This window comes from Trichosurus vulpecula, chromosome 8, assembly GCF_011100635.1.
Source record: "Trichosurus vulpecula isolate mTriVul1 chromosome 8, mTriVul1.pri, whole genome shotgun sequence".
Classification (NCBI taxonomy): Eukaryota; Metazoa; Chordata; class Mammalia; order Diprotodontia; family Phalangeridae; genus Trichosurus; species Trichosurus vulpecula.
In genome coordinates this window covers 197,869,015-197,881,375 of record NC_050580.1, presented here as the reverse complement: position 1 = coordinate 197,881,375, position 12,361 = coordinate 197,869,015, and the positions used below count along the sequence as shown (strand labels likewise).

At 41.6% G+C, this 12,361-nt stretch overlaps 1 protein-coding gene across 1 annotated transcript in view; it reads left to right on the top strand.

Moving 5' to 3' along the window:
* The window catches only part of TGM5 (transglutaminase 5), a 69,104-nt gene that overhangs the window by 11,411 nt on the left and 45,332 nt on the right, over positions 1-12,361 (top strand). The window contains exon 4 of the mRNA XM_036736692.1: positions 2,991-3,109. Within this exon, the coding sequence (XP_036592587.1) occupies positions 2,991-3,109 (119 nt within the window). The remainder of the gene's footprint in view (positions 1-2,990; positions 3,110-12,361) is intronic.

Here is a 12,361-nt window from a genome sequence, read left to right as displayed (position 1 = left end):
TGGAGATCACCACTGATAAGGACTTGTCTGTCTTCTGAGTCAATTCCTACAGGTTTTTCCTCCCACATAACAAACATAAGGTGAGACTTAGGATCATGGAACTGGAGCTGGAACGGCCCTTTGAAGCTATCCAATCTGATCCAATCTTATTTTACAGAGGAGGAAACTGAGTCCCAGGAGAGTTTGGTGACTTACCCACAATCACGCAGACAGTAAGCATAAAAAGCAGGATTTAACTAAGGTGTTCTGATTCCAGAGTCAGTACTCCTTCCTCTCTGTATATCACCTCCCCACACACATTAGATCATAGAATAAACTGTTCTTTCCAAAGCACGAGCATCATTGTAGGCATTTTTCCAGTTTGTTGCCATGCCTGATTAGTAAAAATTGAAAAGTATGTTGGTTGTTTTGGTGGATTTTACAATATGGCGCTATTCAGCTGAGCCCAAGGTGAGGGTTTGAGTGATCTCTTGAACTAAAATGGCAAATCTGAAAAAAAGAAAGAGGAGTAGAACAGCAGTACAGAAAACAGGGGTGCTTAAGTACTTAAAATCCAATGTTTGAAAGAAGGTATGATGCAGTTGAGAAATTATAAATTCCTTGAGTGTGAGGGCCACACCTTTGACTGCTTTTGAAACCCCTACAGCACTTATTACAACAGCAGATATCTAAGTGATTGCCAGAATGGATGGATATTCATTCTCATTTTAATGTCACAATTTTGTATGTTAGCCAGCATTTTTTTTTTGCTGGATAACATAATTCAAGGGTGGTGCACCACATGGTACATTACTGTTAAATATGTTCCTCAGAGAGCAAAGAGCCAGGTGTCCTCATCTACAAACAGCACAGATATCCATAACATTAAATACAGATATAGCTGTCAAACTGGAAAAATACTTCAAGTTCACTCCTCTGAAGTTACTATGACAGAAGATGATAATTGAGATCTTAGGCTGAAATTTGTCAATTCTAAAATAAGAGCATATTTAAAAATATCCCTTAAACCTAAACCATTAACTCTTAGTTACAGATTTATTATCTCAAACGTTATAAGAACTCTGTCTCCAGTTTCATCCATGTTCTTCTTCTCTCCTTATCTCATCTACCTAATCTTGTTGTTGTAAGAAACAAGTGATATATGTAAAATGCCATATAATTTTATCTATTCTCTTCTCTTCTTCCCTCTCCTTCGGTGTGTCTGTTATTCTGTAATGTTCAATGTGTCTGTTATCTCTGTTATTCCCTCTCTGTCTTTGTTTGTTGGTATATGTGTCTCTGTAGCTTCATCTTTCTGTTTCTGTCTCTCACCCTCTATGTGTCTCTGCTTTTCTCTTTCTCTTCCTTAGGGTAATTATTAGATGGTAATGTCTTCAGAACTGCTTGGGATCTTCATTTTCCCACACACACAACATTTGTTAATAAATCCCCATCAGGTACTCCATAGATGAGATAATATTTTACCCTAAACCAACTACAATGGTAGTCATCACCTGCCCACCCAACAAACACACAGTAAGCACACAGATAGGCACTGGGAGTTGGAGGTGGGGATTGTAAACAGTATGGAGGTGAGAGAGTCTGTGACCTCTTCTCATGGCAAGTCTCACTGGTAGCAATCCCTCCATTGCTGCACCCAGAGTTCTGGCCCATTTCAGTTCTCAGAGTAACCCCCTAAGGGTAGAGGGCAAAGGGTATAAAGGAGTGGGTAGAGAGAACAGTTGAAATCAAGAGTGACAACAACTGTCACCGTCACCTGTTGACATCTGTTGGTTGGAAAATAGCATGCCAGCCAAAGGGGCATTGAGAGTAGCCACTGCTACTGTACTTCCTGACTTAGAGGAAGTCTGTCTAGACATGGAACAGATCCTATGTGTTCCGCCCTATCTCAGTCAACCTCTCAATTCCTTACTATTCTCTCCATAAACAGTCAATGGGGTTATCCCACCTTCTATCAGAAGTCTTTCTTGGTTTCTCTCTTCTCTCCCTTCTCCTTCCCCTTCCCCACTTGAACATTCTCCCTGAGATGACTTCCTACCTACCCCGTCTATATCCTGTATGTACATAGTTGTTCGTATTTTTTGTCTGTTCCCTAATTAGAATGTGAGCTCTTTGAAGGCAGGGACCTTGTTTCTGCCCTTCTTGAATCCCCAGGGCTTAGCGCATGTTATTATTGTTCAGTCATGCTTGACTTTTTGTGACCCCATATGGGGTTTTCTTGGCAAAGATACTGGAACACTTTGCCATTCCATTCTCCAGTGAATTAAAGCAAATAAAGGTTAAGTGACTTGCCAAGGGTCACACAGCTACTGAATGTCTGAGGTCACATTTGACTCCAGGCCCAGTACTCTCTATACACTGAGCCATCCAGCTACCAGTGCTTGAAAAATGTTTGTTGACTGACTGATTCTAAAGGAGGGAGACTAGGTCTGTAAGTAGTATCTGGGAAATACCATTGGCCCAAAGAAGAGTGCTTCAATCTTTGATCCCCAACTTAGAGTTGGAGCAATCTCTGCTTTAGCTTGTAACTGTTAATGGCAGGAGCTCTCCGGGGTCCCCAAAGTCCTATGTCTCCAGCGACACAAGCAGTAAGAGGCCACTTCGTTGAAAGGCAGCTCTCCACGTACCTCCATGGAAAGAATTCTGGTATCATTGGACCTGTGAGTCTGGAGGGCTTGAAGAGGCAGATAGGGATGGTGTGAAGTGTGAGATACAGACGTGTGAATGACTGCATGGTGCAGCAGAAGTAACACTGGCCTGGGAATCAGAAGCCCTGGGTTTGAGTTTCATCTCTGCCCCTCGTGAGCTGTGTGATCTTGAAAAAGTCACAACATCTCAGAACTTGTTTTCTCATCTGAAAAAATGAGGATACTCTTTACACTGCCCGCTGTGCAGGGCTGATGGGAGAAAAGTGCTTTGTAAAAACCTGGTATCGATGTGAATTGTAACTACTCATCTCTCTGTTGTATCTCCTGCTCTACTTTCTAAAGCTGATGAAGTCTATTTAGAGAATGAGCCTCAGAGACAGGAATACATCATGAATGATCATGGCTTCATCTACCAGGGTAACAAGAACTGGATCCGTCCGTGTCCATGGAACTACGGACAGGTAAGTCCCATTCTAGGCCAAGCACATAAGCCCCCATGACTGCTATTGCCAGCAGCCACTTAATCGCTTCTGTCTGCTCCACCCGCTACCTTCAGTCATTTCTTCCAGGTTGACTTGGGTGAGGGGGAGGTAGAACATGAATGGTAGCCAAAGCAAGGCTTAAGTCTTGTGGAAGGGGAACGGGTAGCCTCCCAGCCCAGCTCAGCCCAAGAATACTGGACATTTCTATGAAGGGAAGGGTATCAGAAGCCTGTGAGAAGCTTCCATGAAGTGAATTCATTGACCCAAAAGAGAACTTTCTGAGTTCAGTGCTTTGCTAGATGCCCCCAAGGTATTGGTACTGTGGAAAGAGAGTCAGATTTGGAGACAGAAGAGCTGAGTTCAAATCCCGATTCTGCCACTTATTACCCAGGTAACTGCAGATAAGTTGCTTAACCTCTCTGAACCTCTCTTCCTCAACTGCAAAAGGAGAGAGTAGATTAGGTAGTCTATACAGTTACTTTCTTCTGTTAGTCAATCAGTGGTTATTTATTAGTGCCTACTATGTGTCTGAAGCTAGATTTGAACTCAGGTCTTCAACAACTAGGTGGCACAATGGATAGAGCACCAGGCTTGGAATTAGGAAGACTCATCCTCATGAGTTCAAATCTGTCCTCAGACACTTACTAGCTGCATGACCCCAGGCAAGTCACTTAACCCTGTTTGCCTCAGTTTCCTCATCTGCGAAAAGAGCTGGAGAAGGAAATAGCAAACCACTCCAGTATCTTTGCCAAGAAAACTCCAAATAGAGTCATGAAACAACTCAACAACAACAGAAAAACTGTGTCGATCACTGTGCAAGGAGCTCGGGATTCTAGTAGAAGGAATGAAACGATCCTTCCTCCGGAGAAATTTTAATGTTAATGGGGGACACAACAAATACACATAAAAATGTATGCGGCACAAATATAAAGTGAATGAATACAAACATAGACAAAGCGGTAAAACACAAGGTTATTTGTGAGGAAGGGCTTTAGCAATTGAAAGGATCATGAAAGACTTCATGCATGAGATGGTGTTTAAACTTCATCTCAAAGGAAAGGTGGGATGTTATGAGGTGGAGGTAGCGTGCATTCCAGGTATGGGGCTGCTAGCCGATACAAAGACCTAAAGATGGGAAACTGAAGAGCAGAGAGACGGCCATTTTGGCTGGATCACTGAGTTGGGGAGGGAGACGATGTACAGTGAGACCAGAGAGATAGACTGGAGCCATTTCCAGCTCTAAAGCTATGATGTTTTAGTTGTGTGCACATGAATCTGGACTTACAAGTGCTACTGAATCACATGTTTTCTGCTATAGTCATGTTGGATGTGACATCTTTTGTTTTGTCTTCTTAGAAGGTTTTATGTCAGTTGCCTTATTTTCTATGGGCACCTCTTGTCCTCATTAACACATGTAAGGAAGCTCAACGTCATCGTGGGGACCACTGCCCCAATATTTTTCCCCACGCATCTAAGGTGCATGATTGAAAAACAGCTAAGGTGTTGAAGTGAATAGAGCACTGGGTTTGGAGTCAGGAAGACCTGAATTAAAATCCAGCCTCAGACACTGACTAGCTGTGTGACCCTGAGCAAGGCACTTAAACCTCTATTTGCCTCGATTTCCTCGACTATAAAGTGGGAATAATGATAGCACCCACCTCCCGGGGTTGTTGTGAGGATAAAATGAAATAATATTTGAAAAGCAGTTAGCACAGTGCTTGGAATATAATAGGCATTCTATGAAAGCTATTTATTATTATGATTATTACTATCAATATCTTGTCCCTTACCTCTCCTCTCCCAAACAACAATACTTTAAAAGCTTCCCTAAAAACAAACCTTGAAATCTGGTCGGGGATTCCTGCAAGGGATCAGAACAGGACCAAGCCACTAGTCCTACAGAGAGACGTTCTCTAGGCTGATTCCTGGGAGGGCCAATAGTCATGAGGATTCAGTTCTAAGCTAAGCTGAGAATATGGAGAAGGTCCTCATTCAGTCTGGTTTCATCCTGACCTGGATTCCTCAAAGGCTTCTCCAAAGAGCATTCTAGAACTGTCTTCCTCCTTCATCACCTTCAGGCCTTGTCTGGTTCAGCTATGAGCCAGAATGGGTATCATGATCCTCCCTTGGCCCTAAACCAAATCTCTGAAATGGCCAAAGGATCCAGAGCCTCCCCCGCCCCCCCAGCAAAACAGTTCTCACCTAATCACAGGGAAGCAAGAGACTTCTAGAAGAAGTTCTAGAACTAGAAGAATTTCTAGAAGCAACTGCCCCACAGTTTGCTGGCCCACTGTCTTAACTTGTATGTTTAACACTGTGGTAAAAAGGGAGTCAGGGACCACTTTTTTTCTGTGTCCCAAGTCTTTTCCACTTTCCTTTTCTCTCCCTAGGAAATCTAAAGCAACCTCTCTAGCTTCTACCACTGGGAACTGAATACAAAGGTCATTTCTTCTTGTACCATTTTTTCGCCCTGAAATTCATTAATGCCTCTATTCCTGACACTAGATTGTTCTAATCAAAATATTTTCACCCTAAAAAAATATTTTCACCCTTTGTGTTAAACCCATGTCTGAGCAGCCAGGAGTCTTTCTAATCACCCCCAAAGAGAAAGGAATGACATTTTTCAATCAGGGTTTTTCAGGGTTGTGTTGGTAAATGTTTAACAACTGATTCTCTAGGGGAAAAATATATGCACAATATACTTTTTAAGCTTAATGTGCATTATTAACATTTTCTCTATCACTTTCTTAAGTCCAAACAATCAACCAAATAATAAATCAAGCCCTAATTTGTTGTGTTTGCCCAATTACCAGAGTATAAAATGCTTACTCTGAAAATCCAGTTCCCATAAGCAGGTTTGAGCTGTCTCCAGTGAACCCCTGAGGTTATATAGAGGTCTGTAGAACGCCTAAGTGGAAAATACTCATAATGATCATATGACAAGAATAATGATTTCCAGGGTGTGTGTGTTTTTTGCTAATGACTTTGAAAAGTTTGGCACAGTAGAAAGAACACCAGATATAGAGTGAAAAGACCCAATTTTATCTCCCAATTCTGCCAATTCTTACTTCTTGTGGCCTGCGGCAAGTCACTCTCTGACTTGCTAAGCCTCAGTTTCCATATTTGTAAAATGATGGTGTTGGTCTAAATGGCCTTGAATGTCCTTTCCAGCTGTGGATCTCCTAAAATCATATGGCTTGACAGGCTCTGAGGGCCCTTCAAGTTCTAAAACTCTGACCAAAAACAATAGTCAAAGATGAGCTATTCTGGCAAGTGGCAGAACGAGATAGTGAAATTTTCAATTCAATTAAAAATATTTGTCAGGCACTTACTATGAACAAGGCACTGGGAATACAACCATAAGAAAACAAATTTAGAGAGTGCTTTTTATAAATGTTTTTATTTTTTAGTTTGCAACACTCAGTTCCACAAGTTTTTGAGTACTAAATTTTCATCTCCTTCCTCTCCTCCCCACTTCCCCACCCCAAGATGGCATGCAATCCGATAAAGGTTCTACATAAACCTTCACATTAAACTTATTTACACAATAGTCAAGTTGTAAAGAAGAATTATAACCAAGAGAATGAATCATGAGAAAGAAGAAACAAAACCAAAAAAGAAGAAAAAAGAAAAAAGAAGAAAGCAAATACTTTGCCTCAATCTGCATTCAGACTCCATAATTCTTTCTCTGGATGTGGATAGCTTTTTCTATCATGAGTCTTTTGGAGCTGTCTTTGAACCCTGTATTGCTGAGAAGAGCCAAGTCTATCAAAGTTAGTCCTTACAGATACCACGTGTGTGTAATCGTGTATAATGTTCTCCTGGTTCTGCTCCCCTCACTCAGCATCAGATCACATATGTCTTTCCAGGTTATTATGAAGTCTGTCTGCTCCCCATTTCTTATAGCACAATAGTATTCCATTACATTCATATACCACAACTTGTTCAGCCATTCCCCAACTGATGGGCATCCCCTTGATTCCCAATTCTTGCCACCACAAAAAGAGCTGCTACAAATATTTTTGTACATATAGTCCACTTCAAGAGTACTTTTTAAAGGTATACAAAACACTTTTCTCATGACAATCCTATAAAGTAGGTGGTACAAATGTTATTGTCATTCTACAGATAAGGAAACCAAATTGCCCATGGTCACACAGCTAGTAAAATGTCACAGGCAAGATGCTTACCCAGGTCTTTTAATTCTCTTCAGTTCTCTTTCCATTATACTTCTCATGTTGGAAAAGAATTCAATCTCTACTCTCAAAGAATGTGTGATCTAGAAATCAATCAACAAACATTTGTAAAGTGTTTACCATGTATGTGTCAGGTGCCAGGGATACAAAGAGAGAAGTTAATGCATAGTCTCTGATCACTAGGAATTTAAATTCTATTGGGGAAGACAATATGTACATACACAGGTATATACAAAAAAAATACAAAGTGATGGGGCAGGGTGGAGGGTGGGAAGCATGGGGAGGATCAGGAAGACCTCATGTAGAAGGTGGTTCTTGGTCTTATAGGAGACTAGGGATTCTAAGAGGTGAAGGTAAGTCTAAGAGATTTATTGAGAGGGATGAATTCTAGCTGGGGTAGAGTTGTGGTGGTGGTGGTAAGGTAACCAGGAAGGAAAAGATGCCACTAGGTAGGAATGTGAGGGGGTCACAAAGAATTAGACACAATTGAAAAACGACTGACTAACAAACCACAAGAGATGTGAGAGATGCACTTCATGCATGGAGGAGGGCAGGCTGAGCTGAAAGAATGGTTCACTTTGGTTAGAGTGTAGAGTATACAGAAGGAAGTGTGCTAGAAAAGAACTGGAGTCAGATTATGAGGGGCCTTGAATGCTAAGCTAAGGAATTAGTTAGAAAAGGAATTGTTGACTGATGTAGAGGTGTCCCTGGATGCAGTCCTGATAATATGGACAAGTAAATGTGGGGTTTAATTGTCCAATCTGCAAGAAAAACCACTGAGGCAGAGCTCTGAGCCAATGGCACATTATTGAAGGGCCCATGGTCCCTTCTAATGAAATGGATGTCAGATCTTCCTCACGATTTGAGATATCTCCATCCTTCAGGACCTTATTTTTATGACTTGATACCAGGTTTGACAGCTGAACACTGTAGAGGGGCTACGCAAAATACAGAATCCCATTGGTTGATAGACCTTGCTTCAAGAGCCAAAATGACGTATCAGCCAAAGATAGGTCAGCAGGCAGGGTCTCAGGTTGGGCGAAGCATGGGACATCTCCACCGACTAAGTGGGCGTAAGATGGTCACCTGCTCATGTTGGACAAGAGTGAGTGATCCAGAGGTACAAAAATAAGTTGGGGGGCTTTCCATGTCACTGAATCACCTCTGCCACACTGGGCTTGGTCAACATAACAAGGAAAAACAAGGGTGGAGGGCCCCGAGTTAGCTTCCTATGATTAAGCAAGTGAACTTACAATCTGCAGTTCACAGCTCTGGGGCCTAATGTACAGAACTGATAATGACTATCCCTATGGAATCATATCAAGCTGATTAACACTGATGGGTATAGAGTAGGGATCCAAATGAATCGTCTCTCACATAAATCTCATCACAGGCCAAACATACAAGCCTCCATTATGTGGTGCTGTGGTAGAGATACTTCTCTTAGCCCCAAAACCCGTGACTGCTATTGCCAAGTACCTCTGACTGCCACACCCTGGACCCCTCAGGACAAGGAGATGGAGGAGAAGTGAATGAATAGATGAGAAGTGGAAGCCAAACCTCAAAATTACTTTTTCCATAATCAAATGAGCTGGAAAGAACATGAGTTGTAAATAAAAAACAAGTTATTTGAGGCTCTTCACAATCTGATGCCAGCGTTATCTCACACTACTCCCTTTCGTATACGCTACCCTCTGGCCAAACCGAACTGGTCTATTGACTCTTCCAAAGACTTGTCCCACCCTTTGCTCAGTTCCATGCCTTTGACTATGCTTACCTAGAATACTCTCCCCACTCTCTACCTCCCATCTCTCTACTTAGTGAAATCTTTCCCACCCTTCAGTACCACTACAGATGCTACCTCTTCCTGAAGCCTGCCCTGATCTTCCCCCCATCCTGATCCCCAGCCAGAAATAATCTCTGTCCATGCCTTTCCCATAATATTTTGTTTATACTTTTCTCCTAAGAACTTATTCAAATGTGTTTAATAGTTATCGACATATCTGTGCTATCTCCTCAACTAGTCTGTAAACTACATGAATGAAAGAAGTTCTGCCAGATTCATCTTAGTGCCGCCCAATGCCATTGTCTTGCACAGAGAAAGGGCTTAATAATTGTTTTCATTGGATTGTCCCACAAGGACATTATCCATCCTAACAGAAACAAAGGTGACAAACATCATCCAAAACCTCAGGAAATTTTATAAATGTGTCCACTTATGTATGCATTGTGTTTTTTCCCCTAACAAGGGCTACTATTAAATCAACCAAGTGGGCAAATATTAAAATTGGTTTGTATTTACTGGATACATCCCAAATCAGGGCAGGGGGAAAAGCAAAGAAGTGTCTGGGAGAAGGCAAAAAAAACCTTGCCCCCCAGTAATCAACCAATTAGATCATCCCCATGTGAACTGACTATTCATACAACAAACTTTTATTAAGCTGTACTTGATGCCAGATACTGGGCTAGGCATTGGGATACTGAAACAAGCTGAACAGCCTCTGCTATCTAGAACTTTACATTCTATTAGTGGGGAAATAGCCTGTATGCAAGGGAAGGGAAAGGAGGGGAAGGGAAGGCAAGAAAGGCAAGGCAAGTGAAGGGAAACATATACTAATACAAATACAAAATGTATACTAAGAACAAATGAATGTTGAGGGAAGGGAGGAATACATAGACATATAGTCACACATGTACAAATGTGACACGGATGCATGTTTCTCATGGCTTCCCAAACTAATCTCTAAATCCCTCCCGTTGCAGTTTGAAGAAAATATCATAGACATTTGCCTGAAGTCTTAGACAAGAGCTTGAATTTTCAAGTTGATCCAGTCATGGACCTGCGCCCTGCGGGGGAGCTCCGTGTATATCAGCAGAGTTGTCAGTGCCATGGTGAGAGAAGGTTCTGACTCGACAGCCAACAAGAGCTGACCTATTCTGTTTTAGAAATCTCTGGGGAGGAAGGCAGGGGGAGACTCGGCTGCTCCTGGAAGAAGCCCTTTTAGTTAGATTGAAGAGTGAACATAGGTAATAGATCTTCTCAACTAAAGAAGTCCAGCTCCAGAACCTCTGGTATAGACCCTCATTCCCATTAGTTCTGAATTTTATCCTTTGAGAAAAGTTGAGCTCAAAGAGCTAGGAAATTGCCTTGTGCTTTCTAAATTTCATTTGTGCTGAAGTATTAAAAAATAAAAAACAGTCAAATGTCAAACCTGCTAAGAGATGGAGGAAAAAAAATAGGAATAAGACCAATTAATTAATTAACAAAGGAATTAATTAACAAAGGAACCCTTAACAAAACAAGGAAGTTCTCCAGAAGAGACAAAGTCAGACAACCTAGTCGGGTTATAAACCCCATCTCCTTGGAGAGTAATGCTTCTTAGAAGGTTAAATAATCATAATGACCAATTTAGCCGGGTAAATGTATAACGACCCATCCTGGCCCAGGCAGGAGAGGAGGACATGTCTTCTCCTGTTTCCCAGGAGAGGTGGGAGACTATGGGTACAGAATGTTGCATATGCTTTCAAGTACTATTGACTTATCAATTGTTTTGCTTAATTGTTTGCCCTTGTTACATGGGGAAGTCTTCATTCTGGGTTTCATGGGAGTTGGGTATATCCAGAAATAATTAATATAAAACAAAAAGCACCAATAAAGAGAGAAAAGAATGTTTCTACCAGAGATAAAGCAGATCTCCCTCCTCTCCATAGAGAACTGGTAGAGTACAGGTACAGAATGAAGCTTATATTGTCAGATATTGCGAACATGTCTGTTTGAGAAGGCATGTATAGAAAGCAGTTGTTCTGAAAAGAATCTGGGGATTTTAGTGGACCACAATCCCAATACAAGCCATCGTGTGATATGGCAGTCCAAAAAACTAATGCAATCTTAGACTTCATTAAGAGGGATAGATAGATGATAGATAGATAGACAGAGAGATAGTTAGATATAGACAGAGATATCTTATCTATACCTAGATATAGACAGAGATATCTCTATCTATACCTAGATATAGAGATATCTCTATTTCCATAGATATATGTATGTAATACCTATGTCTCTATATAGCTATAGAAATATACAAAGAGATAGATATCTCTTTATCTATAGATATGTGTCTCTATAGATATATATAGATACAGATATAGATATACATAAATATAGACACATATACAAGTATATATACATGTACTTATGCATTGTGTATATGTATATGTCTGCATACACACACACACACATATCTGGATAACAATCTTGCCCTTGTCATATGTCATCTGGAATACTTTGTTCAGTTTTGGGCACCATGGTTTAAGAAGTTCATTGATAAGCTGGAGACTTTCTAGAAAAGGACAGACTCTGAATTCATGACATGAGGATCATCTGAAGAAATGGGCATGTTTAGCTCAGAGAAGACAATGGGGGCTGAGATGACTGTGTTCAAATATTCAAAGGGTCGTCATGTGGAGGAGAGATTGGCCAAGTTCTGTATGTCTCCCAAGGACAGAACCAGGAGGAGCGGGGGTGGAAGTTGCAGAGGCAAATGGAGGGAAATGTTAGCTGTTCAAATGTGGAATGACTTATTTCGAGAGGTGGCGGCTTCTTTGGAGGTCTTCAAGCAGAGGCCAGATGCTTCTTTTGGGATATGTTATAGTGAGGATTCTTTCCAATTTTCTGATTCTATGATTGTTTTTACTTAACTATATTTTTTGATACAAGGGCAGGTTTGGAGGTGGGGGAGATTTTAGTAAATGACAGTGATGGAGACAGAGAGAGAGAGAGAGGAGAGAGAGAGAGATGAGAGGAGGAGGAGAGGAGAGAGAGAGAGAGAGAGAGAGAGTGGGAGGAGAGAGAGGGGAGGGAGGGAGGAGGGCGAGAGAGAGAGGGACGGGGGGGGGTGAGAGAGAGAGGGGGGGGAGAGGGAGAGGGAGAAACAGAGAGTGAGGGAGGGAGAGACAGACAGAGAGAGAGAGAGAGAGAGGGGGACAGAAAGAGAGAGAGAGAGAGAGAGGGAGAGGGAGAGAGAGAGAGAATGGG